This window comes from Giraffa tippelskirchi, chromosome 7 (genome assembly GCF_054371585.1).
Source record: "Giraffa tippelskirchi isolate mGirTip1 chromosome 7, T2T-mGirTip1v1.2.pri, whole genome shotgun sequence".
Lineage (NCBI taxonomy): Eukaryota > Metazoa > Chordata > Mammalia > Artiodactyla > Giraffidae > Giraffa > Giraffa tippelskirchi.
This window is the reverse complement of record NC_137281.1, coordinates 45,624,028-45,648,207: the sequence shown is the minus strand read 5'-3', so window position 1 is coordinate 45,648,207 and position 24,180 is coordinate 45,624,028. Positions and strand designations below refer to the sequence as shown.

Below are 24,180 nucleotides of genomic sequence, written 5' to 3'. Positions count from 1 at the left end.
AGGAGAGAAGTGGAGGCAAACACCAGAAAGAACTGCTCAAAGACTTCATTGTGTTTGCTGCTGGGAAGCAGGATGGGAAGTAGGTTTTGCAGAGCTCACAAGTACAACATCTGGAGGAGGCCAACACGTGGTAGAATTTGCATGTTTGTGGACTTGTAACAAGTGTGGCAGCACAAGGCAGTGAAGGGTCTTGTTCTAACAAAATCAAGTAAGACAGTTATCTGAGAGATGGAGGCCACATATCTTGAGGAAAGGTGTACTTACCTAAGTACACCTAAGTGCCCATATGGGCCAGCTGGAACTTACTTAACCTCTGTGAACACAGTGGCCCTCATTTGTAAAAGGGGCTCATAACAGCGCAATAGCCTCAGGGCTATTTGAGTATTCAGATAAGCAAAATGCTCAGCACAGCACTTGGCACACGGTAAGTACATGAAAACAGTAGAGACTGGAACTCACCACCCCTCACCACGCCCGTCCCACCCCGGACGGACAGCCTGCGAGCACAGCAGCGAGCTCAGTCACCTCATTGTGGGGCGGGGGCAGGGGACCAGGGTGTGTCTTCCCAGACCTAACTCAGCTCCCCCAGTCACCTGAGCTCCCCCAGGCCACCACCCCGCATGCACCACTCGTGATGTGCGATCAGAAAGTGCAAACACGTCCTCCAGGAAGCTGCACTTACTCCCGAAAGGAAACCAGAGTGAAACAGAACCTCAGAAAGTTCAGTGTGGTTCAGGGTTCAACGGGGACAACTTCGGGGTTAGCTGCCCCTCGGCCTTGTCTGCCCGCCACGGCAGGAAAGGCCTGCGCTGACCACCCCCATGCTGTACTCATCAACCAAAAGTTTCTGCTAACGCAGTTTCTCGGTCCAAGAGGACTCAGATCTGGGCGGCAATTGTCACTGAGGCTCCCTTTGTCCTGTGAACCTAATAACTGTTACTTGGGTTCCTACTTCAAAGCAGACCGGCCTGCTTACCGCAAATATCTGGGTGTAATTCGACGCCCGCTGCTGGCCTCTGGCGCTGGGACTGCGAAGTGCTGGAGTGAGGCACAGAGTCCTGTCCTGCTGCTGCGGCTGTGCCAGCCCAGTGTTTACTCTGCTTGGAGATGCCCGACTGCCCGGAGCCCAGGGAACGAGGTGGGCTGGCTAGGATGGCTTCTCTAGAACTCGGGCTGCAGCGATAAGCCTGGCATTTCCGCTTATCTCTGAGCCTGCCCCAGGCCCCAGAGGCATCCAGAGGCTTCACTTGGTTATCTGCTTTGCGAGGCGGTATCTGCCTTACCGGGGGCCTACTTCCTGCATCACTTAGCTGAGTGTCCAGTGTGAAACAAACACTGTGTGGTCCAACAACAGAAAAAAGAAGGGATTGAGTCCTCGGACAGAGCTGACCTGAGTTCAAAACCCAGAACCCGGGTGCAGGGGCCAGAAGAAGAGCTAAGACTCCTTGCCTTCGGGCAGCCCTCCAGGACAGAGCAAAGCCCTGGACAGCAATAGAACAGGTTGCTTTTCTTCATGGGAGCTGCTTGCATACAGGCTGGGAGGGATCAGTTATTGCCTCTTCAAGCAAAACTACTCAAGAAGCAATGAAGATATCTGGAGCCCCAAAGACTGGGACATGCTGTGGTGAAGAGAAGGCCATGAGCTGTGGCTTCTGCTGAATGAGATGCCTGCTCCAACTCAGCTGTTACCCTCAGGGAGGCTCCTTGGACAGATCTTCCCAGAGTGCTCTGGGGAAGGCCACACCCTCCACATGCCCTGGCATGCATCCACAGAAAGACATACAGATATACACATATATCACTCCAGGGCCCAACTCACCTGGCCTGACTGACAGGAATCAGAGTAGGGGGTGCAGGCTTTTGATATTTAGCTTGCTTTCTTGAACCTGACCACGGGCAGATTCTGTACTAAGTACTTTAACTGCAAATGTCTTATTTAGACTTTGCTACAACCCTACGGTGTGGGTTTCCCAGGTGGTTCAGTGGTAAAGAATCCGCCTGCCAATGCAGGAGACTCGGGAGACTTAGGTCCAATCCCTGGATCTAGAAGAGCTCCTGGAGGAGGAAATGGCAACCCACTCCAGTATTCTTGTCTGGAAAATCCCATGGAGAGAGGAATCTGGTAGACTACAGTCCGCAGGGTCGCAAAGAGTCAGACACAACTGAGGGACTGAGAAGGCATGCACGACCCTATAGGGTAGATTACTATTTATCAGCCCATTTTACAGAGGGGGGATCAATCTAAAGAACTTAAGGGGCTCACTCAAGGCCACACAGTCAGAAAACAGTGGAGCCAGAATTCCAACCCAGGTTGATAACTCACACCACTCTGTCACTTTCAGAGACAGGAGGAACTTCAGAGACTGTAAGGGTCAACCCCATCATTTTGTAGATGGAGAGTCTGAGATCTGGGGAGGAGAAGGGACTTTTTAAAGGCCACTGAATAAGTCAAAGGCAAAGACCGGACCAAACTGTTGCCCTCAGAGTGACCATGGAAATCTCCACCCTGCTTTCTGGATTTGAGACGGGTGTGAGTGTCATGAAATTGGCCTCTGCCCACAGGCTCATCCTTGACAGTTGTCTGAGGAGATGGGGCAGGGGATGGGGGGAGGAGGCACAGGGTAGGGGCCCCTAGAATGGTTACTTATTCTTTTGTAGAAAATCATCTACTGCTTATCTCATCTGGCTACCCAGGAAGATACCAAAAGTCCTGTCAGGATGAATCCAGGAATTTAACTTAGGGATAAAACCAGAGGCAAGTTGGGCTCTCTGAAGAAGCAGAGAGGGAAGTGACAGCTTCATGACAGGCCTGGGGCTCAGGGACCCTCCTTGCTAGCTCTCATGTGGGTGGTGGGTTTGCTCCCAGGATCTCACTGTCTTCTGTAGTCAGCATTTCTACCCCTGGTTGAAGCTTTTCATTTTGTCAATTCCTTTCTCACATGCCTAGTCAAAATTGTTCCCAGCCAAGCATGGTCGGATGGAATCAGCCTGGAAATATCAGAGAAGAACAAAAAGGATCCTCAGAAATCAAATCCACACTAGCAGCTATTCATTCATTCAACATGTCCAGAGCAACACTTATTAGGAAATAATAAAAGCACTATTATTTATCAAGCATTTTTATGTGTCAGGCACTGTGCTATATTGTCACATAAATTACTTTTGTCCCCATAACAGTTCTAAGAGAAAGAAACTATATCCCCATTTCACAGGTGAGTAAACTGAGGCTTGGGATGACAAAGTCACTTTCCAAAGTCTGTGTTCAGTTCAGTTCAGTTCAGTTGCTCAGTAGTGTCCGACTCTTTGCGACCCTATGGACTGTAGCATGCCAGTCTTCCATGTCCATCACCAACTCCTGGAGCTTACTCAAACTCATGTCCATCGAGTCGGTGATGCCATCCAACCATCTCATCCTCTGTTATCCCCTTCTCCTCCCGCCTTCAATCTTTCCCAGCATCAGAGTCTTTTCAAGTGAGTCAGTTCTTTGCATCAGGTGGCCAAAGTATTGGAGTTTCAGCTTCAGCATCAGTCCTTCCAATGAATATTCAGGACTGATTTCCTTTAGGATGGACTGGTTGGATCACCTTGCTGTCCAAGGGACTCTCAAGAGTTTTCTCCAACACCACAGTTCAAAAGCATCAATTCTTCTGTGCTCAGCTTTCTTTATAGTCCAACTCTCACATCCATACACAACTACTGGAAAAACCATATCTTTGACTAGACAGACTTTTGTTGTAAGTCTGTGTAAGACCCTGTATAACAATGCAGGCAGCCAAACTCCCCAGTCTGCTTAACAGCTAAAGGAGTCTAATTGAAACATCTTGTCTAGAACCCAATTTTCTCTAGGGGGCTGCATTTTCCAACTGCCAATTTAGAAACACAATTATATTTGTAAGCTGGAACTAGGCCAATAAGTTTCATGCCAACATATTGTACTGCCTGTCGGCTCACACTGGTAAGGTGTCCCCACCTGCAAAGTGCTTTGACATGTGCTCACACTTACACTCATCTAAGTTGCATGGATTACAATTCTTATTTTCCTCAAGAAGACACTGAGGGTCCCAGAGAGAGTCAGTGCAGAGCTGGCCATGGCCCCAGGGCCTGTGTTCATTATAGTAGGTAGGGTTTCTGGCCACATACACACACACACACATACACACACACACTCACTTTGAGACCCCTAACACACCTGGCTTGACAGGAATCAGAGAAAGAGTTGCAGGCTTTTAATATTAGCTCTGAGCCTGACCATGGCAGACATTTTGCTAAGCACTTTAACAGCAATATCTTATTTAAACCCTTTATTGTGCTGATACCTGTGAGCTCAGATCTCTGCTTGTGCCACGGGAAACTCAGAAAGTCTGGGTGTGAGCAAGGTTAACACAATGGAACAATAGAGAAGATGTGATAGCCACTAACTGCTGGGTGTGAAGGATGTGGCTGGGATAGGGCAAAATCATATGATGTACCAGTGTTTCCAGGCCTCCCGTATCTGATAAAAAGAAGCCCATCTTCATCTGCTCAAATTCTCAGTCCTCAATCTATCCCTACCCTCTGAGGAGAGCTTGGTCTCAGGATTCTTCCTGTCAAATCTAAAGAATGGGTGGAATCTGAGGTCTGGAGGAGAGAATTTGGTGAGCTGGGTAGCAAAGCACCAAGAAGGGGAAGGAAAGAGAGGGCTAGACAGACCGGGAGCAGGGTTTGGGGTTTGGGAGCAGCAGACCTGAGGCAGCCCCCTGGGGCAAGAGAATGGGTGAGAGAAGAAGGGAGGGTTTGGAAAACTGTGTGCTGCTGCCTGTGGATAGTCACTGGGAATCGTAAGCAGGAATGGCAGAGTGGCCTGCCTTCCATGGCCCCAAGTCTCTGCAGAAACTTGGTTAACTTGATGTCAAGCAATTCAGAGTGTAAGTGGGAGGTAAAGAAATTGGAAACAAATTTTAGCAAAGTGAAAGGACTTCTTGGTGGAAACAGGACTTGAGCCGAGCCTTGAAGGCTGGGTGAGATTCAGGCAGGCCAGGAAAAGGTGAGGGCGCAGAGGGGACAAAGCTCCAGATGGAGTCTGGCAGATGGGAGTGACAGTGCAGATACTGGTCTTGGGCCAGGAGGTGTCAATGGAGGCCCAAATGATTCAGCAGGCAGGACTCTTAAGGAAGTGGACCTGGAAAGTCAAGCAGAGACATTTAGACCCATAGGAGTAAGATAAAGGAACAATAATCCTGTGGAATGTTTTTAGGCGGGAAATAACATGGTAGAATTAGTGTCTAAGACTGGACAGAATGATTACCTAGAGGTAGGAGGGACTGACTCAGAGGGGACACAGAGCCACTTCTGGGATGTTGGAGATGTTTTAAATCCTGAGTGGTGGTTACACTGGTTCATGTATATATGCATACAGGTCTGCAGTATTCAATTCAAAAGGCTGTAAGATTTGTGCATTGTGCTGCATGCCTTATCAAGTTCTGTTAGTATGGAAAAAAAGGGAGGAAGGGGGAACCAGTGGCTCTGATGGAATGTAAATGGACCAGGAGGGCACAGGATCATCATCCACGCAGAAACTAAATCAGCAAGTGTTTACCAGTTCCGGGATGTATGCTGTTGCCAAAACACATTAGTGCTAAGGAAGTGGAGTGACATCTGAGAGAACAAGTCTTTGAAACTCCTTTCCTAAATGCTGACTGATGCTCTGAGGCCCTCTTTCCACCTCCACCCCACCCACCGCCATGCCTGCAGCCAAAGCAGGACCCCTCCTCACTGTGGGCCAGACACTCGGAGGATCTATGGTGTTCCTCCCAGATCCAATAAGTGAAGGTTTCACCCCAAAAGCAGGTTGCAAAACAGCCAAGTACAGACATTAGAATCCCATTTTTGTTTAAAATATACATATATGCCAATATGGTTAATTCTGCATCAGAGAATTGCAGATGATCTTTCTTTTCTATATTTCACTTATATAATTATTCTAACTCTTAAGTGTATTGTTATTTTTTTTTCTGTAATAGTCATGATTCATCTGGACCTACAGGAATTATTCTAGACAACAATATGCATAAGAGAGAGGTTAACTGACCAAGAACAGACTCCCCCAGGAACGCAGCTGACAGAAAACAACACTTAATAACCTTATAGGGAGGTCAGAGGTTGATTGCTTAACCTTAAATGAACACAACAAATGTATATGTAACAGACTCAGGACTCCTCAGACAGTAAACCCCCAGGGGTAGAGAAAGGCTTCCTCTTTGCACTTTGTTTTTTAAATAGATTTCTGCCCCCTTCCAACTTGGAAACAAACATTCCAGACTACACATGCAACTCATTAAACTATACAGTAGAATTAATTTGGGATTTTTTTTAGAGCAAAGTTGGCAAACATTTGCAAACAATCAATTACAGCATTCTCAAATGATTTGAGCTTTAAGTGCGACTAATCACAGCAATGTTTGAAAATAAAATAGTTTTGAAGTCTGAATTACACATGTAATTCTCCAATAGCTGCCCCAAACCAAAGACAAATCCATGCACTTAAGATTGTTAGTTTTTACTATTGTTTGCTTTTGGTCAGACTCTAAATGTGTTTTCTGGAGGATCTACATGCCCTTAAAGGCACCTGCTGAAAACACACACACACAATAAGTTTACCATCTGCACTTACATACCACCTTCCATCCATGGATCCCAAGTGGTCTATCAGAAATGTTGTTTTCATAAGTCCCCTGTGAGATGCGTATTGTTGCCTCCATCTTACATGCAGATAAACTTAAACATGGGGCCAGTTAAGTGGCTTGTCAACAGTCATAACCCAAGACAAAATCCATGCAAGCCACTCTCTGGTCTCCCTTCCTCTGCTGACCGTGCCTTTGAGCTTTCTTGTTGGCCCCGGTTTAAATCATGCACGCAGACCATTGTTTCCCTGGTGATGGAGGTGGCATTCTATTTCCTGCCCTGAATCTGGACTGGGGCCCTGGCGGCACCGCATTTAGCCACAAGTGCATCAGCCATGCGTGAGTGGGGACAGCTTGGCTCCTTGGAAACCTAAGTGGCATGTGTCAGCTGGCACCAGCCTGCAGAGAGCCACTCCAGGCCACCCTGCTAACTCCTCCATCACTAGCCCAGAGCAACCCATAATGAAGGCAATGACGTCTCTCCGGGAGCTGGAGGAACAAATGGGAACAGCTCAAAGGCAGACTCTCTGGCCAGGCTCCTGTCCAGCCGTCAGAGAGAAATAATCCTTACATGCCTGGGAACCAGGTCCTTAGACCAGTCCAGCCCTCCCTCTGTTCATTTCTATGGACAAAGTGTCACGGTCACAGATTACATTCCTGATAGGCAACTGAATTTACACTTCCAGTCTCCAGTTGCAGTGTTTATTTTTATGGTCCATTAATTAATGTGTCCTGGAATGACCATTCAGAATCACCTCTAGAAACATAAGAAAGTCACTGGGGCATTCACCGGGTAATAAGAGTTATCACCTGAAAAGAGTTTCTCTGATGATTGCAGTCACTCTTAGAAATTAGGGGTGGAGACTTTTTGTGTGTGAACTCTGTCATTTGGCAAAAAATAATGCTATCTATTGTCTTTTTAAATCAATCTTAACTTCTTCATTAACCTCACTGGATGGTCGGGTGCGTTTATGAACCAGAGGCTGGGTTAACCGCCCGTCCTTCTTGTGTACTCCCAAAGCACTGCAAATGTCTTCCTATCAGATCCTAAAAGTGGTAATAGTTCTGTCAAGCATTCACCTTGTGCAAGGTAAATGCTAGCACTGTACATTTTTAAAATTCTAAGTATTACCATTAATATTCTCATTTACATAAGGAAACTGGCCTAGAGAGGTCACAAAGTCACCTGTGATTGCCATAAAAAGTTACCACAAACTTAATGGCTTAAAACAACAGAAACTTATTCTCTCGCAGTTCTAGAGGCCAGAAGTCTGAAACTAATATCACTGGGCCAAACCAAGGTGTCAGCAGGGCTGTGCTTTCTCCAGAGGCTCCGGGAGAAAATCATTCCTTCCCTTCCTAGCTTCTGGTAGCAGCTGGCATTTCTTGGTTTCTGGTCGATCACTGCACTCTGCTTCCACGATCACACTGCCTTCTCAGTCCTTCTGTGCATGTGTCAGATCCCCTGCCTCCCTTGCATGATGATATATGTGACTGTATTTAGGTCTCACCTGGATAATCCAAGATAATATTTCCATCTTGAGGTTCTTAATCACATTTGCAAAGTCCCTTTTCACCATAAAAAGTAACATTCACAGGTTCCAGAGATGAGGATGTGAATACCTTTTGGGGGGGCCATCATCTACCCTCCCAGCGAGGTTTCTCTTCTCACGCAGTCATGAGGGTTCACTGGCTGAGTGGTGAATGTGCAGCACAGAGGCCAGAGCTCAAGCTTCGGTGTTAGGCAGACCCAGGTTTGAAGCTTAGCTCTACCACTTACTGTCTGACTTTAAACAAGTACCTTAACCTCTCTAAATCTAATGTGTGGGACTATTTTGAGGATTAAATGAGACAGTGAAAATGAAATGCATATAACAGTGCCTAACATAGCTTAGTGCTGCTTTGTTAAAAGCAGAGTGTAAGCTGGAGTTGTGATCCAACCTTACAAAGAGGAGGCCAGTGAGCACAGATTTCTACAGATGAAGAAATGTGAAAGCGGGGAGTGGAGGGAGTGGGGGTGTATAGGGGTATCATTATGCCACAGAGTCAAGGAAAGTGTGTATTTTTGTCATAGGTGTTCTTATACACTGTTATAAAGAGGATTCATCTGAAAATTAACACTGATAATTTTTTTTTAGGTTAAACTGATTCCAGTTTCAAGACCTATAACAAAAAGAATAAGGAATAAATCAAGAACTTAAAACATGGTGAATAAACCAGAAAATCAGGCCGAGAATAGTAGAAAAAGAACAGTAGGAAAAAAATAAGGATGTTTTAAGCCTGGACATTTGTTATTAGTATGTTTGAGAGATGACATTCAAGCTGATTTGCCTTCTTAACTGTGAGCAAAATAACTGTGATTTGATTTTGTTCCATTCACTACCTGAGGTAGGATAATATGAATTTTAATAAAGAAGTTTTAGTACTGTACCTCTAAATATTGTCACATATTATGATCTGTTCAATTTGCTATATTTCATCCAGTCATGTTTTTTTTCAGTTTAATTCACTGGGATTCTTTACAGTTATGACAAGGATTTCTCAGTTTGAGTGGCAAGTGTGCTAAGGGTCAAAGAAACAGGAAAGTAATAGATTTTGCCTTTTTGGAAAAACAAAACAAAACAAAACTGTAGACTCCTTAAATGGCAACCAGTGGAGGAAATAATGATAGCTGTACATCTACTACCATGAAAAGCTAGCCAAGACATATGGCCGAGTTAAAATTCACAAAATAACATATGAAACTTGATCCTGTATAAATAAAAAGGACAAACAGCCTGATAACCAGACACATACAGATATACAAATACATTAGCGATAGTCAAGGATACATAGCCAGTAATTAACAGCAGCTACTTCCTGGGGAAAGAGCAGAACTGTGTTGGGGAAAAAAATCAGGGAAAAGCTCAATTCTCTCTATAGACCACAAGTTTCTGTATTTGCATTTCTACAAGAAGCATGTTTTTATATGTTACTTGTATACTTTTTTAACTTAAGAGGGCTTACAGATAAAGGATGCCTTAGACAGCCAGCCCAGGACAAGCTATGAGGGTTGCAGAGAATGGCTGCCCATCAGCCCAGGGAACCCGGCAAGCTATGAAGGTGGATCAATGGTACCCACCTGCTTTTCTCCACCACCCTCCAGCCCCTCCCTGACATGTAGTAAGCACAGGCAACTGGCCTTTTCCCTCAGGTAAAAGTAAACAAGCCCCAGACAGCTCTCCTCTAAAGAAATTAGACATTCCACACTGGAGATCTAAGGATTTCAGTCATCAACTTTGTGTCTCACAGTAAAGTTCTCCTTCTGGCCACCAGGTGAGCTCAGCCTAAAAATGAACTTCCACTCAACTCTCCCACTTCATGTCCAGAGCACCCAGTCAGAATTATCAGTGGAGAGATGTCACCCCACTTACATGGACCTTTTTTCTTAAATATGAGCAGGTAACCAAAGATCACCAAGATAATGGCAGATCCAGCAGCTAGAGAGGGAAAGATCAAGATATATAAATGTGAAAAACAAATTCTAGTGGAAACAAAAATAATCAGGGAATAGAATAAAAGTTGACTCAAGAGAGTTAAGAAAGATTTTATAAAAACATAAGATTTAAAAAAGAATAATAAGAGAAGCAATTAGAGATCTAAAATGTGATAACAGAAATAAAATGGTCTACAAATTGTAATATAAAAGGGAGGAAATCTCCTACAGCATAGGATGAAAAGAGAGAAATGTGAAAGAACAGATGAAACCCAAAAGCCCAATGTTCAGTAAACGGTGTCCCAGGAAAAGAGAGAAGAGAAAAGGCTGGGAGCAGGGGTCGGGGAGACTAGTGAACGCCAGCGATTTCCCTATCTTGGTACTACTTATTCCCAGGGGAGCTCTAATGGCAGTTGCTTTAAGACTGGAGGATAATATACTCAGGAAGGGGAGTCGAGGGTGGTCAGAAAATGACAAGTGACTATCACTTTCTTAATGTGGCCTGATAGCACCAAGGAAGCCAGAGCCATAGCCTCTGTTCATGTGGGCACTTGCATTCTAGTGAGGGCTCATCTGAATCACTGGGAGTAATGCCAAAATCAGGGCAGGTTGAGCAGAGCCTTCCAGCTCATCACTAATGACCTGCCTGCAGGGTAACATCAGTGCACCTTCTTTGCATTTGGTTGTTAAAATACTTACAATTGCACCCAATTCCCCAGGATTCAGTTTATGTTTCTCATCTTGTTTACAAGGACATCAAAATGTTTTCCTATGCCCTGGTCTACAGAGTGTAGAAGGCACCTCTTGGATACATTTTGCCTTTTCCAGGAATGCCCCTAACAGAGTCTGTATCAATAGACGCCCAGCAGCCATATTTGTATGATGGGATTCTGGTCCCTACCCAACTGGTCATGACTGATTGATCCAAGAGTAGATTTATGATCAATTGGAAAAAACTAGTTTTTACATTCTATAAAGTTGAAAATTGGTCTAGTAAGAGAGATTCTAGAAACTTCTTTCTTTAGGCTTTTACCTAAAGAAAAGGGCCACAAATTCAAAAAGACAGGGTAGAAAAAAGTCAAAAACAAACAAAAGGAAAACAAAAAAGGCCACAAATGAGGAACTATAAGACAAAAGTCTCAAAAGTATGGATGTCAAGAACCAAAAACTATGATACAGACAAAGATATATTAACTGGAGACTTTCAAACCTCAAATGAGGAAACTGAATCCATTAAAGACAGGTTTAGGGAAAGGCTTTGAGCTGAACGACGGGGGCATGGTAAGAATTAGGAAAGGAGACATTAGAAGCAGCATTTTGTTCAGAAAGAAGTAGTAAGGCCAGCGAGGAGGGAATAATGGACAATACAAAAGCCAACCAAAACATAAGCAAAGCATTTTAATCCAAAATTTGAAAATGAAAAGAAAAACTGCAACACACTTAGAGAAGATACTAACATCAATCAAGAAGTTTAAGATGAGCGCTTGGCTTTCCATATTTTTATGAAACATTTCCAACACAGTTTAAAGAAAAAGTCTATCTACTTAAATCTCCTATTTTCTAGATGACATCTCTTTTGCCTTCAGCCAGTCACAATAATATTAAACTATTTGAAATGTATTTCTTTGTTTTTCCTCCATCCAGCTGTTGTATTTCTGTTATAGAGTCACACTGACCTGACTTTATATCCAGTCTCTGCCAGTTACCAAGTATGTGACCTGAGCAATTTTCTTGAATCTTTGAGTTTCATTTTCCTGATTTGTAATCTTTAAACACAATCATACATGGAAAACATTTGGCATGGTGCCTGGGATGTAGTGAGTACTCCATATATGGTACTTCTTTTCTATTGTTTCTGTTATTGCTCCTTTGAATTGAACCCACATGTTAGCACTACCATAAAAGACATAAAGAAATGTTCTCAGATGTGTTCAATTGATTCTTTTGTTACAAACATGTTTGACACTTTTAAATGTGCTTTATAGTTCTACAGCCTCAAAACCACACATAAAAGTTTTAACCTTGAGCTTCCTGATAAATGTCAGATGTTAGTTGCATTTATCAATATCTCTAGCACCGAATTTATTTAGCTCTTGGGTTGTATTATAGCTTTTAAGTTAAAAGAGCATGTGGCAAACTTGTGTCAGAGCTGCCATTGCTGGAGCAGAAGCAGATTCTCTCAATAGTGACATGTGAAATTGAATTTTAATGAATTTCAAATTAGAAAATGAATTTCAATTAGAAGATGAAATTCATTTTCAATCAGAAATGAATTTCTCATTTGCAAGTCAAAGAGTGAAGATGTTTTTGTTCACTGAAATAAAAATTTCAAACCCAAAGGAAGGTGAAGTTTAACGCCGAAGCCTTGGGAGTCACACACAAATCACTTCTGATCAGTCTGGTCAGTAATTCTTTTCTGGAAGTATGCCATACAGAAACAAGAGGAGAACACTGAAAACAGCCCAGGTACACGAAAAGCACCTTGGAATCACTGTCTGCTTCATCTATCACAAAGGAAGATCTGCCACGTATGTGACACCATTGTCATAGAAACATGAAAAAATTTCCTGTGGAGCATTTTCTAGATATGTTAGGCATAAAATACCAAGTGAACATCAAAACTCCCAGAAGATCTTTGAAGAACAGATAGATTTGGGCATATAGCTCTCCCCCTAAACCAATAAACCAATTCAAAACATGGGCAAAGGAGGACTTCCCTTGTGGTCCAGTAGCCAAGACTCTGTGCTCCCAATGCAAGGGCCCCAGATTTGATCCCTAGTCAGGGAACTAGATCCCCATATGCCACAACTAAAGATCCCACAAGTTGGAACATAAAGATCCCCTGTGCCGCAATTAAGATCTAGTGCAGCCAAACAAATAAATAATAAATTAAAAAAAATAAACAAACACAGATGCACAAAGGATTTGAATAAATATACAACAGACAGTAAGCACATGAAAAAATGTTCAGTATCACTAGTCATTAGGGAAATGAAAATCAAAACCGCAATGAGATACAACTTCACCCCCAATACAATGGGTTCTATTTTTAAAAATGGAAAGAAGAAAGAGAGAAGGAAAAGAAGAAAAATAAGTATTGGTGAGGATGTGGAGAAACTGGCACGTTTGTGCATTGCTGGTAGGAATGTAAAATGGTGCAGCCACTATGTGAAACAGTTTTGTGATTTCTCAAAATTAAACATAAAATCACCATGTGATTCAGCAATTCCACTCCTAGGAACACACCCAAAAGAACTGAAAGTAGATACTTTTATACTCATGTTCACAGAATACAGAAATATATGAACATATATACTCAGTTCATAGCCAAAAGGTAGAAATAAATGAAGTGTCCATCAACAAAAGAATAAACAAAATGTGTTATATACATACAAGGGAATATCATTCAGCCTTTTAAGGTGGAATAAAATTCTGATACACACTACAGTATGGATGAATTAAGTAAGTGTTATTCTAAGTGAAGCAAGCTAGATACTAAAGGCCAAATGTGGGGCTTCCCATGCGGCACAGTGGTAAAGAACCCGCCTGCCAATGCAGGAGATGCAAGAGATGTGGGTTAGATCCCTGGGTCGGGAAGATCCCCTGAAGAAGGATATAGCAACCACTCCAGTATCCTTGCCTGGGAACTTCTGTGGACAGAGGAGCTTGACAGGCTATAGTTCATGAGGTTGTAGAATTGGACTGGAGAAGGAAATGGCAACCCATTCCAGTATTCTTGCCTGGAGAATCCCGTGGACAGAGGAGCCTGGTGGTTTGCTGTCCATGGGGTCGCACAGAGTCGGACACGACTGAAGTGACTTAGCATGCATGCATGCATTGGAGAAGGAAATGGAAACCCACTCCAGTGTTTTTGCCTGGATAATATCAGGGATGGAGGAGCCTGGTGGGGGGCCATCTGTGGGGTCACACAGTTGTACACGGCTGAAGCGACTTAGCAGCAGCAGCAGCAGCAGAATTGGACATGACTGAGCAACTGAGCACACAAAGGACAAATATATTAATACGATTCTACTTACATGAGGTATCTAGACAAGGCAAACTCATTAAGACAGAAAGCAAAATAAAGATTATCAGGAGGTGGGTGGAGGAGGGAATGGGGAGTTATTCTGATGGGTACAGAATTTCTTTGGGGTGATGAGAAAGTTCAGAAATAGTGGTGATTTTTATACATCATTGTGAATGTATTTTATGTCACTGAATTATACACTTAAAAGGGTAAATTTTGTAAATTCCAGTTCAAGATGGCAGAATAGAAGACTGTGTGCTCATCTCCTCCTGTGAGAGCACCAAAATCACAACTGGCTGTTGAACAACCATCCACAGGAGGATGCTGGAACCATCCAAAAAAGGTACTCTGCATCCAAAGACAAAGAAGAAGCCACAGTGAGACAAGCAGAAGGGGCACAATCATGATAAAATCAAATCCCATACCCACCAGTTGGGTGACCCACAAACTGGAGAACAATAATACCAAAGAAGTTCTCCCACTGTTGTGAAGGTTCAGAACCCCACATCAGGCTCCCCAGCCTGGGGATCCAACAAAGGGACTGGGAATCCCCAAGGAATCTGACCATGAAGGCCAGCAGGATTTGATTACAAGACTTCCACAGGACTGGGGGAAACAGACTCCAGTCTCGGATGGCACAGACAAAACCTTGCATGCACCAAGACTCAGAGGAAAGGAGCAGTGACTCCACAGGAAACTGAACCAAAACTACCTGCTAGTGTTGGAGGGTCTCTTGTGGAGGCATGGGTCAGCAGGGGCTCACCACAGGGATGGGGGGACTGGCAGCATCTGTCTGGGAAGGTCCCCTTTGGCATAAACCCTCTTGGAGTTCCCCGTTAACCAACCATAGAGCCCAAAGACCCCAGGGTTGGCTTGTCTCAGGTCAAAAAACTACCAGGAAGGGAGGGTAACCCCTCCCTTTAATTGGATTAAAGCTTTACTGAGCAAGTGAAGCAGAGCGCACCAGAGCAACATCCAGTTTTTCCCACCACCAGTCCTTCCCATCAGGAAGCTTACATAAGCCTCTTAGCCTCCTCCACCAGAGGGCAGATAGAAGAAGCAAGAAGAGCCACAATCACACAACAAATACAACAAAACCACATTACAGAAAGTTTATCAGCATGAAAAAGCAGAAAGTTAAGTCCCAGAAGAAGGGACGGATAAAATCCCAGAAAAACAACTAAATGAAGTGGAAATAGGCAACTTCTAGAAAAGGAATTCAGAATAATGACAGTGAATATGATTCAGGACCTTGGAAAAAGAATGGAGGCAAAGATTGAGAAGATGCAAGAAATGTTTACCAAAGACCTACAAGAACTAAAGAACAAACAAACAGAGATGAATAACACACCAGAAGGAATCCATAGCAGAATAACTGAGGCAGAAGCACAGAAAAATGACCTGGAGGACAGAATAGTGGAAATCATTGCTGCAGAACAGAATATAGAAAAAAAAAAAATGAAAAGAAATGAAGACAGTCTGAGAGGCCTGATGTTAAGAGCCTACTCATTGGAAAATATCTTGATGCTGGGAAAGATTGAAGACAGGAGGAGGAGGGGATGACAGAGGATAAGATGGTTGGATGGCATCACTGACTTAATGGACATAAGTTTGAGCAAACTCTGGGAGATGGCCAACGACAGGGAAGCCTGCCATGCTGCAATCCACGGGGTTGCAAAGAGTCAGACACAATTGAGCAACAGTCGTGTTGTTATGACCGAACAACAATAAAGAGACCTCTGAGAGTGAAAGTGTCAGTTGAGTGGTCATGTAGGACTCTTTGCAAAACCATGGACTGTAGCCTGCCAGGTCCCTCTATCCATGGAATTCCCCAGGCAAGAATACTGCAGAGGGCTGCCATTTCCTTCTCCAGGGGGGTCTTCCTGACCCAGGGATCAAACCCAGGTCTCCTGCACTGCAGGCAAATTCTTTGCCTTCTGAGTCACCAGGGAAGTGTTAAACACAAGAATATTTGCATTATAGGGGTCCCAGAAGGAGAAGAGAGAGAAAGGACTTGAAAAATATTTGAAGAGGTATTAGCTGAAAACTTCCCTAACGTGGGAAAGTAAATAGTCAACCAAGTCCAGGAAGCACAGAGAGTCCCAGGCAGGAGGAACCCAAGGAGGGACACACCGAGACACACAGTGATCAAACTGACAAAAATTAAAGACAGAGGTAAAATATTAAAAGCAACCAGGAAAAATGACAATTAACATACAAGGCAACCCCTATCAGGCTATCAGCTGATTTCTCAACAGAAACTCTACAACACAGAAGGGAATGGGATGACATATTTAAAGTGATGAAAGGGAAGAACCTACAACCAAGAATATTCTGCCCAGCAAGGCTTTCCTTCAGATTTGATGGAGAAATCAAAAGCTTTCCAGACAAGCAAAAGTTAAGATAATACACCACCAGAAAACCAGCTTCACAAGAAATGTTAAAGGAAATTCTCTAGGCAGAAAATAAGAGAAGGAAAAGACCTACCTACAGAAAATAAACCCAAAACAATTAAGAAAATGGTAATAGGATCATATATATCGATAATGACCTTCAATGTAAAGGGATTAAATGTACCAACAGAAGACACAGACTGGCTGAGCAGATGAAAATGTGCATGTAGACAGTTCCACTTGCCACAACACTCTGCTTGACCCCCCAAATTATATGTAATTATTTTACATTGCTAAGTTAATCATGTTCCCATTATGGCTTGAAATTGCAATTATCTTTTTTGTCTGGCTATTGATTGTGAAAACTGATAAACATCTTTCTCTATAATGATTATGAGGGGCTTCCCTTGCGGCTCAGCTGGTAAAGAATATGCCTGTAATGTGGGAGACCTGGGTTCAATCCCTGGGTTGGAAAGATCCCCTGGAGAAGGGAAAGGCTACCCATTTTTTGTCTGGCTATTGACTGCAAAAACTGATAAACATCTTTTACTGTTGTATATATATGTAACTAATACTCACTTAATCACTTGGATCACAGCCTTGTCTAACTCAATGAAACTAAGCCATGCCATGTGCGGCCACCTAAGGCGGACGGGTCATGGTGGAGAGGTCTGACAAAACATGGTCCACTGGAGAAGGGAATGGCAAACCATTTCAGTATTCTTGCCTTGAGAACCCCATGAACAGTATGAAAAGGCAAAAATATAGGACACTGAAAATGAACTCCCCAGGTTGGTAGGTCCCAATATGCTACTGGAGATCAGTGGAGAAAGAGCTCCAGCAATAATGAAGAGGCTGAGCCAAAGCGAAAACAACTCCCAGTTGTGGATGTGACTGGTAATGGAAGGAAAGCCCGATGCTTTTGGACAATATTGCATAAGAACCTAGAAGGATAGATCCATGAATCAAGGTAAATTGGAAGTGGTCAAACAGGAGATGGCAAGAGTGAACATTGACATTTTAGGAATCAGTAAACTAAATGGACCAGAATGGGCTAATTTAATTCAGATGACCATTATATCTACTACTATAGGCAAGAAGCCCTTAGAAGAAATGGAGTAGCTCTCATAGTCAACAAAAGAGTCTGAAATGCAGTACTTGGGTGAAATCTCAAAAGTGACAGATGATCTCTGTTCATTTCCAAACCATTCAATATCACAGTAATCCAAGTCTATGCCCCAACCACTAATGCCAAAGAAATTGAAACTGAATAGTTCTATGAAGACCTATAAGACCTCCTAGAACTAAAACAAAAAAAGATGTTCTTTTCATCATAGGAGACTGGAATGCAAAAGTAGGAAGTCAAGAGATACCTGGAGTAACAGGCAAGTTTGGTCTTGGAGTACAAAATGAAGCAGTGCAAAGGCTAATAGAGTTTTGCCAAGAGAACACACTGGTCATAGAAAACACCCTCTTCCAACAACACAAGAGACAACTCTATGCATGGACATCACCAGATGGTGACTACTGAAATCAGGTTGATTGTATTCTTTGGAACCAAAGATGGAGAAGCTCTATACAGTCAGCAAGAACAAGACCAGGAGCTGACTGTGGCTCAGATCATGAACGCCTTATTGCAAAATTCAAATTTAAATTGAAGAAAGTAGGGAAAACCACTAGGCCATTAAGGTATGACCTAAATCAAATCCCTTACAGTTATACAGTAAAGTGACAAATAGATTCAAGGGATTAGATCTGATAGACAGAGTGCCTGAAGAACTAGGGATGGATGTTTGTAATATTGTACAGGAGGCAGTGATCAAGATCATCCCCAAGAAAAAATGAAAAAGGCAAAATGGTTGTCTGAGGAGGCTTTACAAATAGTTGAGAAAAAAGAGAAGCAAAAGGCAAAGGAGAAAAGGAAAGCTATGCCCATCTGAATGCAGAGTTCCAAAGAATAGTATGGAGAGATAAAGTGATCAATGCAAAGAAATAGAGAAAAAAAAAAAAAAGGAATGGGAAAGACTAGAGATCTCTTCAAGAAAATTAAAGATGCCAAGGTGACATTTTAAGTAAAGACAGGCACAATAAAGGACAGAAATGGTATGGATTTAATAGAAGCAGAAGATATTAAGAGGAGGTGGCAAGAACACACAGAAGAACTATACAAAAAAGATCTGAATGACCCAGATAACCATGATGGTGTGATCATTCACCTAGAGCCAGACATCCTGGAGTGCAAAGTCAAGTGGGCCTTAGGAAGCATCACAAAAAACTAGTGGAGGTGATGGAATTCCAGTTGAGCTATTTCAAATCCTAAAAGATGATGCTGTGAAAGTGCTGCACTCAAAAGGTCAGTTTTCATTCCAATCCCAAAGAAAGGCAATGCCAAGAATGCTCAAACTACCCCACAATTGCACTCATCTCACATGCTAGCAAAGTAATGCTCAAAATTCTCCAAGCTAGGCTTCAACAGTACATGAACCGAGAACTTCTAGATGTTCAAGCTGGTCTTAGAAAAGGCAGAGGAACCGGAGATCAAATTGCCAACATCCGTTGGATCACAGAAAAAGAAAGAGAGTTCCAGAAAAACATCTACTTCTGCTGCATTGACTATGCTAAAGCCTTTGACTGTGTGGATCACAACAAACTGGAAAATTCTAAAAGAGATTGGAATACCAGATCAGCTTACCTGCCACCTGAGAAACCTGTATGCAGGTCAAGAAGCAACAGTTAGAACTGGACATGGAACAACGGATTGATTCCAAACTGGGAAAGGAATACATCAAGGCTGCATATTGTCACCTTGCTTATTTAACTTATATGCAGAGTACATCATGTGAAATCCTGGGCTGGATTCAACATTGCCAGGAGGAATATCAATAACCTCAGATATGCAGATGACACCACCCTTATGGCAGAAAGCAAAGAGGAACTAAAGAGCCTCTTCATGAGAGTGAAAGAGGAGAGTAAAAAGCCGGCTTAAAACTCAACATTCAAAAAATGAAGATCATGGCATCCGGTCCCATCACTTCACGGCAAATAGATGGGGAAACAATGGAAACAGTGACAGACTTTATTTTCCTGGACTCCAAAATCACTGCAGATGGTGACTGCAGCCATGAAATTAAAAGACACTTGCTCCTTGGAAGAAAAGCTATGACAAACCTAGACAGCATATGAAAAAGCAGAGACATTACTTTACTGACAAAGGTCTGTCTAGTCAAAGCTGTGGTTTTTCCAGTAGTCATGTATGGATGTGAGTGTTGGACCTTAAAGAAAGCTGAGCTCTGAAGAATTGATGTTTTCAAACTGTGGTGTTGGAGAAGACTCTTGAGAGTCTCTTGGACTGCAAGGAGATAAAATCATTCAATCCTAAAGGAAATCAACCCTGAATATTCATTGGAAGGACTGATGCTGAAGCTGAAGCTCCAATACTTTGGCCACCTGATGCGAAGAACTGACCCATTGGAAAAGACCCTAATGCTGGGAAAGACTGAATGCAGAAGAAGAAGGGGACAACAGAGTATGAGATGGTTGGGTGGCATCACTGACTTGATGGACATGAGTTTGAGCAAGCTGCATAAGTTAGTGATGGACAGGGAAGCCTAGTGTGCTGCAGTCCATGGGGTCACAAAGAGTCAGACACGATTGAGTGACTGAACTGACTGACTGACCATTGTATCATGATTGGTCAACAGAAAAATTATAGAATTCTATATCACCAAAACTAGCATTTAATAGAAAAACCTGTAATCACTTTTTAAAATCCAGATACATAACAGAATTATCTTGGAGTTTTTTGAAAAATACAAATACCCGGGTATTGCTTTTTTTTTTTTGGCCAGAACTCCAGGTATGTTTCTAATGAGCAGCCATGTTTAAACACTGGACTATATGAAGATCTTTTATTTTTATCTAATTTGTTTCACTTTTTCTATTTCATATTCAGTGCTTCCATTTCATTTAGCTTATATTTTCCAATTTCTCCATCTCTTTTTTTTGATGCTCTTTTTCAAACCTTTATCAAGCATAGTATAAAAATTTTTATATAAATATACATAAATAAATGGCATAATATATATATTTTAGAAAACGTATGAATTTTTGCCTAACTAAAAAATTTATGTTTAGATTCCACTTGTTTGACTCAGTATGAATAGAATGCTAGGTTTCTAGTTAAAAAAATAGATATGCAACAAGCAACAAAGTTTTACTACATAGCACAGGGAACTATATTCAATATCCTGTAATAAACTGTAATGGAAAATAATTTCAAAAATAACATACGTATCTATGTATAACTAAATCACACACACAGAAAAGAATTCTACTTTTTGAAATTTAGTAATGTTTATCTTTTTGTCAGATTTTCTAAATGTCCTATGGACATCTAATAACAACACATGAGATAAAAAATTTTAAATATATTTGTGTAGGATATATTAATATAAATTAATTAAATATAAATCTATTATATTTAAATTATTAATGACATCATTCAAGATGCTCCTATTCTTATTTTTTATGCACTTGATAAAAATTCTCAGATAAATGTTAATATGGCTCATTATGATTATATATTTTTTCTTATATTTCTTCTGATTTTTGCTTTATGTATCTTTGTTTCGTTGTTTTTAAGGTGTCTAATGATTTATGATCTTCTTTGTGAATTGTAACTTTTATCATTAAAAATATTCATTCTTGTTTCATTTAAAATAAACAATTTTTTTGGTAAACTTTGTTATGTAGATTGTAACCACAACTTAAAAAAAAAAAAAAAACTCATCTTAACCCACATAAAAAAGTAATATAAGGCTTCTAAAGCCCTTGGCCCATTTATAATGACATGAAAATGTTTTATAACTACATCTGGCAAGTAGCTCAGCCCAGGAATGTGATACTATAATAGCATAATAAATACCAAAAGTCTCTGCAGCAGATTTCTCTTACTGGTTTAAAACAAGAGGATTTTTTTAATTAAAATAAGAAATATTAGAGCTTTTTGATGGTTATATTTTTAATAGACTCTGAACAAAGATTAGTTCACAGACCAAAGAGATGGCATGTGCTTTTTCACATATCAGGAAAACACGTACAATCAGACTGTAAAGTGTTTTCTACTGATAGCAACTGTTAAAACCAGTAAGTAGCCTTTTTGTCTATATTTAAGCCTGAGAATAATTATGAGTTAAATAATAGAAGCAGAATACTTCTACTTTCAGCCAAGATGGGGTAAAGACTGGATTTACTGTCTGAAACAACTAAAAATCTGGACAAAAAAAATATGAAAGAACAGTTCTCAAGATGTTAGGCATCAGGAAATAAAGGACAGTGATACATGAGAGATGGGAACAAAACAGGTGAACCCAATGATTGCTCCAGGTTCCAGACGGCTACAGAAAAAGTAGAATGTATTAAGTAGAGACATGGAAGATTTTTAAAAATCTCAAAATGAAATTCTAGAGATTAAAACTTCAACATCTGAGATGATACACTGGATGGGATTAAAGGCAGGTTAAATGTTGCAGAAAAAAAGATTAGTGAACTTGAAGACAAAGCAATGGAAACTATGCAAAAAGAAATACCAAAAAACCCCCAAACAAACCCCAAAATCACTTTTAAAAAAGAAAAGAAAGAGGAGAGCAATAGTGAGATTTGAAACTTCAAGTGGCTTAATATACGTATAAGCAGACTCTCCAAAGGAGAGGGAAAGACGTAATGGTCAAAAAATTTTCCAAATTTGATGCAAACTATAAATCCACATATACAAGAAGTTCAGTGACCCCAAAGGATAAAAAAAAATCGCTCCCTGTCATTCAGGTCTCAGTTGAAATGTCAGAGAAGACTTCCCTTACCATCAAACCTTAAAGTGCTGCTAAGTCGCTTCAGTCGTGTCCGACTCTGTGCGACCCCATAGATGGCAGCCCACCAGGCTCCGCCGTCCCTGGGATTCTCCAGGCAAGAATACTGGAGTGGGTTGCCATTTCCTTCTCCAGTGCATGAAAGTGAAAAGTGAAAGTGAAGTCGCTCAGTCATGTCTGACTCTTAGCGACCCCATGGACTGTAGCCTAACAGGCCCCTCCGTTCATGGGATTTTCCAGGCAAGAGTACTGGAGTGGGGTGCCATTGTCTCCTCTCTCTGCTCCTTGTCATTCAGGTCTCAGTTGAAATGTCAGAGAAGACTTCCCTTACCATCAAACCTTAAAGTAGCAGTATGTAATTATCTTGTCTTAAAAATTGTTTACTTTTTTTTTTTTTTTTACATATCCCTACTCTTTCCCTCAATGTAAGGACAGGTCCTTGTCTACATTCTTCACTAGAACACACAGGCACTGTGTTCCCAGGACCTAGCAGAGCACCCGACACTGAGAACGTACTCAATACATATTTCATGGGTGACTGAATAATTTTATCTATTCCTAACCTTTAGGCTTCCCAGGTGGTTCAGTGGTAAAGAATCTGCCTCCCAAAGCAAGAGACACAGGAGACACAGGTTCAATCCCTGGGTCGGGAAGATTCCCTGGAGGAGAAAATGGCAACCCACTCCAGTATTCTTGATTAGAGAATTCCATGGACAGAGGAGCTTGGCAGGCTACAGTCAACAGGGACACAAAGAGTTGGACACATGTGAGTGACTGAGCATGCAACCTTTAGTAATGAATTCCTATTTCAAAATCCCTCTCAAATGATCAAAACGATTCTTTCTGCATTCCGAACATTTCCTTTTGCTCCGAGATTAATGTTGCCATTGAACAATATGGTATTTACTAGCACTAACTGTCGTAGTCTAAAAGTAAAGTTACCTAACCATTTCTTGAGGAATGACCTATAAGAAAACAATGCTTCCAGGCCAGACTGACCCCAGGCAACACTCTGGCAACACTACTGCCAAGCTTGACATCCAGCTTCCCACAGAACATATTCTCAGCTCTCCATAGAACACCATTTTCATCAAAACAGCGGTTTACTGGACAGCAATTGTAGGCAAACATTTTACACTTTATATACGTTTTCTATTTAATCTATGATGAGGTTACAGATAAGGCAACTGAGGCCTAGGAAGGTAATGTACTATACCTAGTCACATGGCTAGTAAGTGGCAGAATATAAATCTAAGTCTACCTGACTCCAAAATGTTGTTCTTTATACAACCCTGAGATCAAATTAAAGTGTTATGAAATTGTGGCTAAGTATCAAGCAGAAAGGACTTCCCTGGTGGCTCAGATGGTAAAGCGTCTGCTTACAATGCAGGAGACCCGGGTTCGATCCCTGGGTAGGGAAGATCCCCTGGAGAAGGAAATGGCAACCCACGCCAGTACTGTGGCCTGGAAAATCTCATGGACAGAGGACTGTGGTAGGCTACAGTCCATGGGGTCACGAAGAGTTGGACACAACTGAGCAACTTCACTTTTTCACTTTTATCAAGCAGCAAACATCTCTTGAGGAAGGATATAGCTTTGAGTTTGCTTTCCATTTAATAAAACGAAAAAGATCAAATCCTTAATATGTACGTTCACAGAACCTCTACGATTGAGATGAGAATCAACAACACTTGTCTCAGCCGAGGTATTTTCTCTTAAAACTAGGAAGATTTAAATATCTGAAGTCTTCAATAGAATACCA

At 41.8% G+C, this 24,180-nt stretch overlaps 1 protein-coding gene and 1 non-coding gene across 3 annotated transcripts in view; one reads left to right on the top strand and one right to left on the bottom strand.

The window, feature by feature from the left end:
- Window positions 1-6,905, bottom strand: part of MYLK3 (myosin light chain kinase 3) — a 56,310-nt gene extending 49,405 nt beyond the window's left edge. Inside the window, exon 1 of one of the 2 annotated variants that reach the window (XM_081507970.1) lies at window positions 6,650-6,905. In XM_081507970.1, the coding sequence (XP_081364096.1) occupies window positions 6,650-6,703 (54 nt within the window). In that variant the 5' untranslated portion in view covers window positions 6,704-6,905. The remainder of the gene's footprint in view (window positions 1-6,649) is intronic. The other variant, XM_081507969.1, reaches the window with a different exon arrangement.
- Window positions 6,906-23,766: 16,861 nt separating this feature from the next.
- TRNAC-ACA (transfer RNA cysteine (anticodon ACA)) lies at window positions 23,767-23,838 on the top strand. The gene has a single exon. It is a non-coding gene; the product is annotated as a tRNA-Cys (tRNA).
- Window positions 23,839-24,180: the final 342 nt, after the last annotated feature.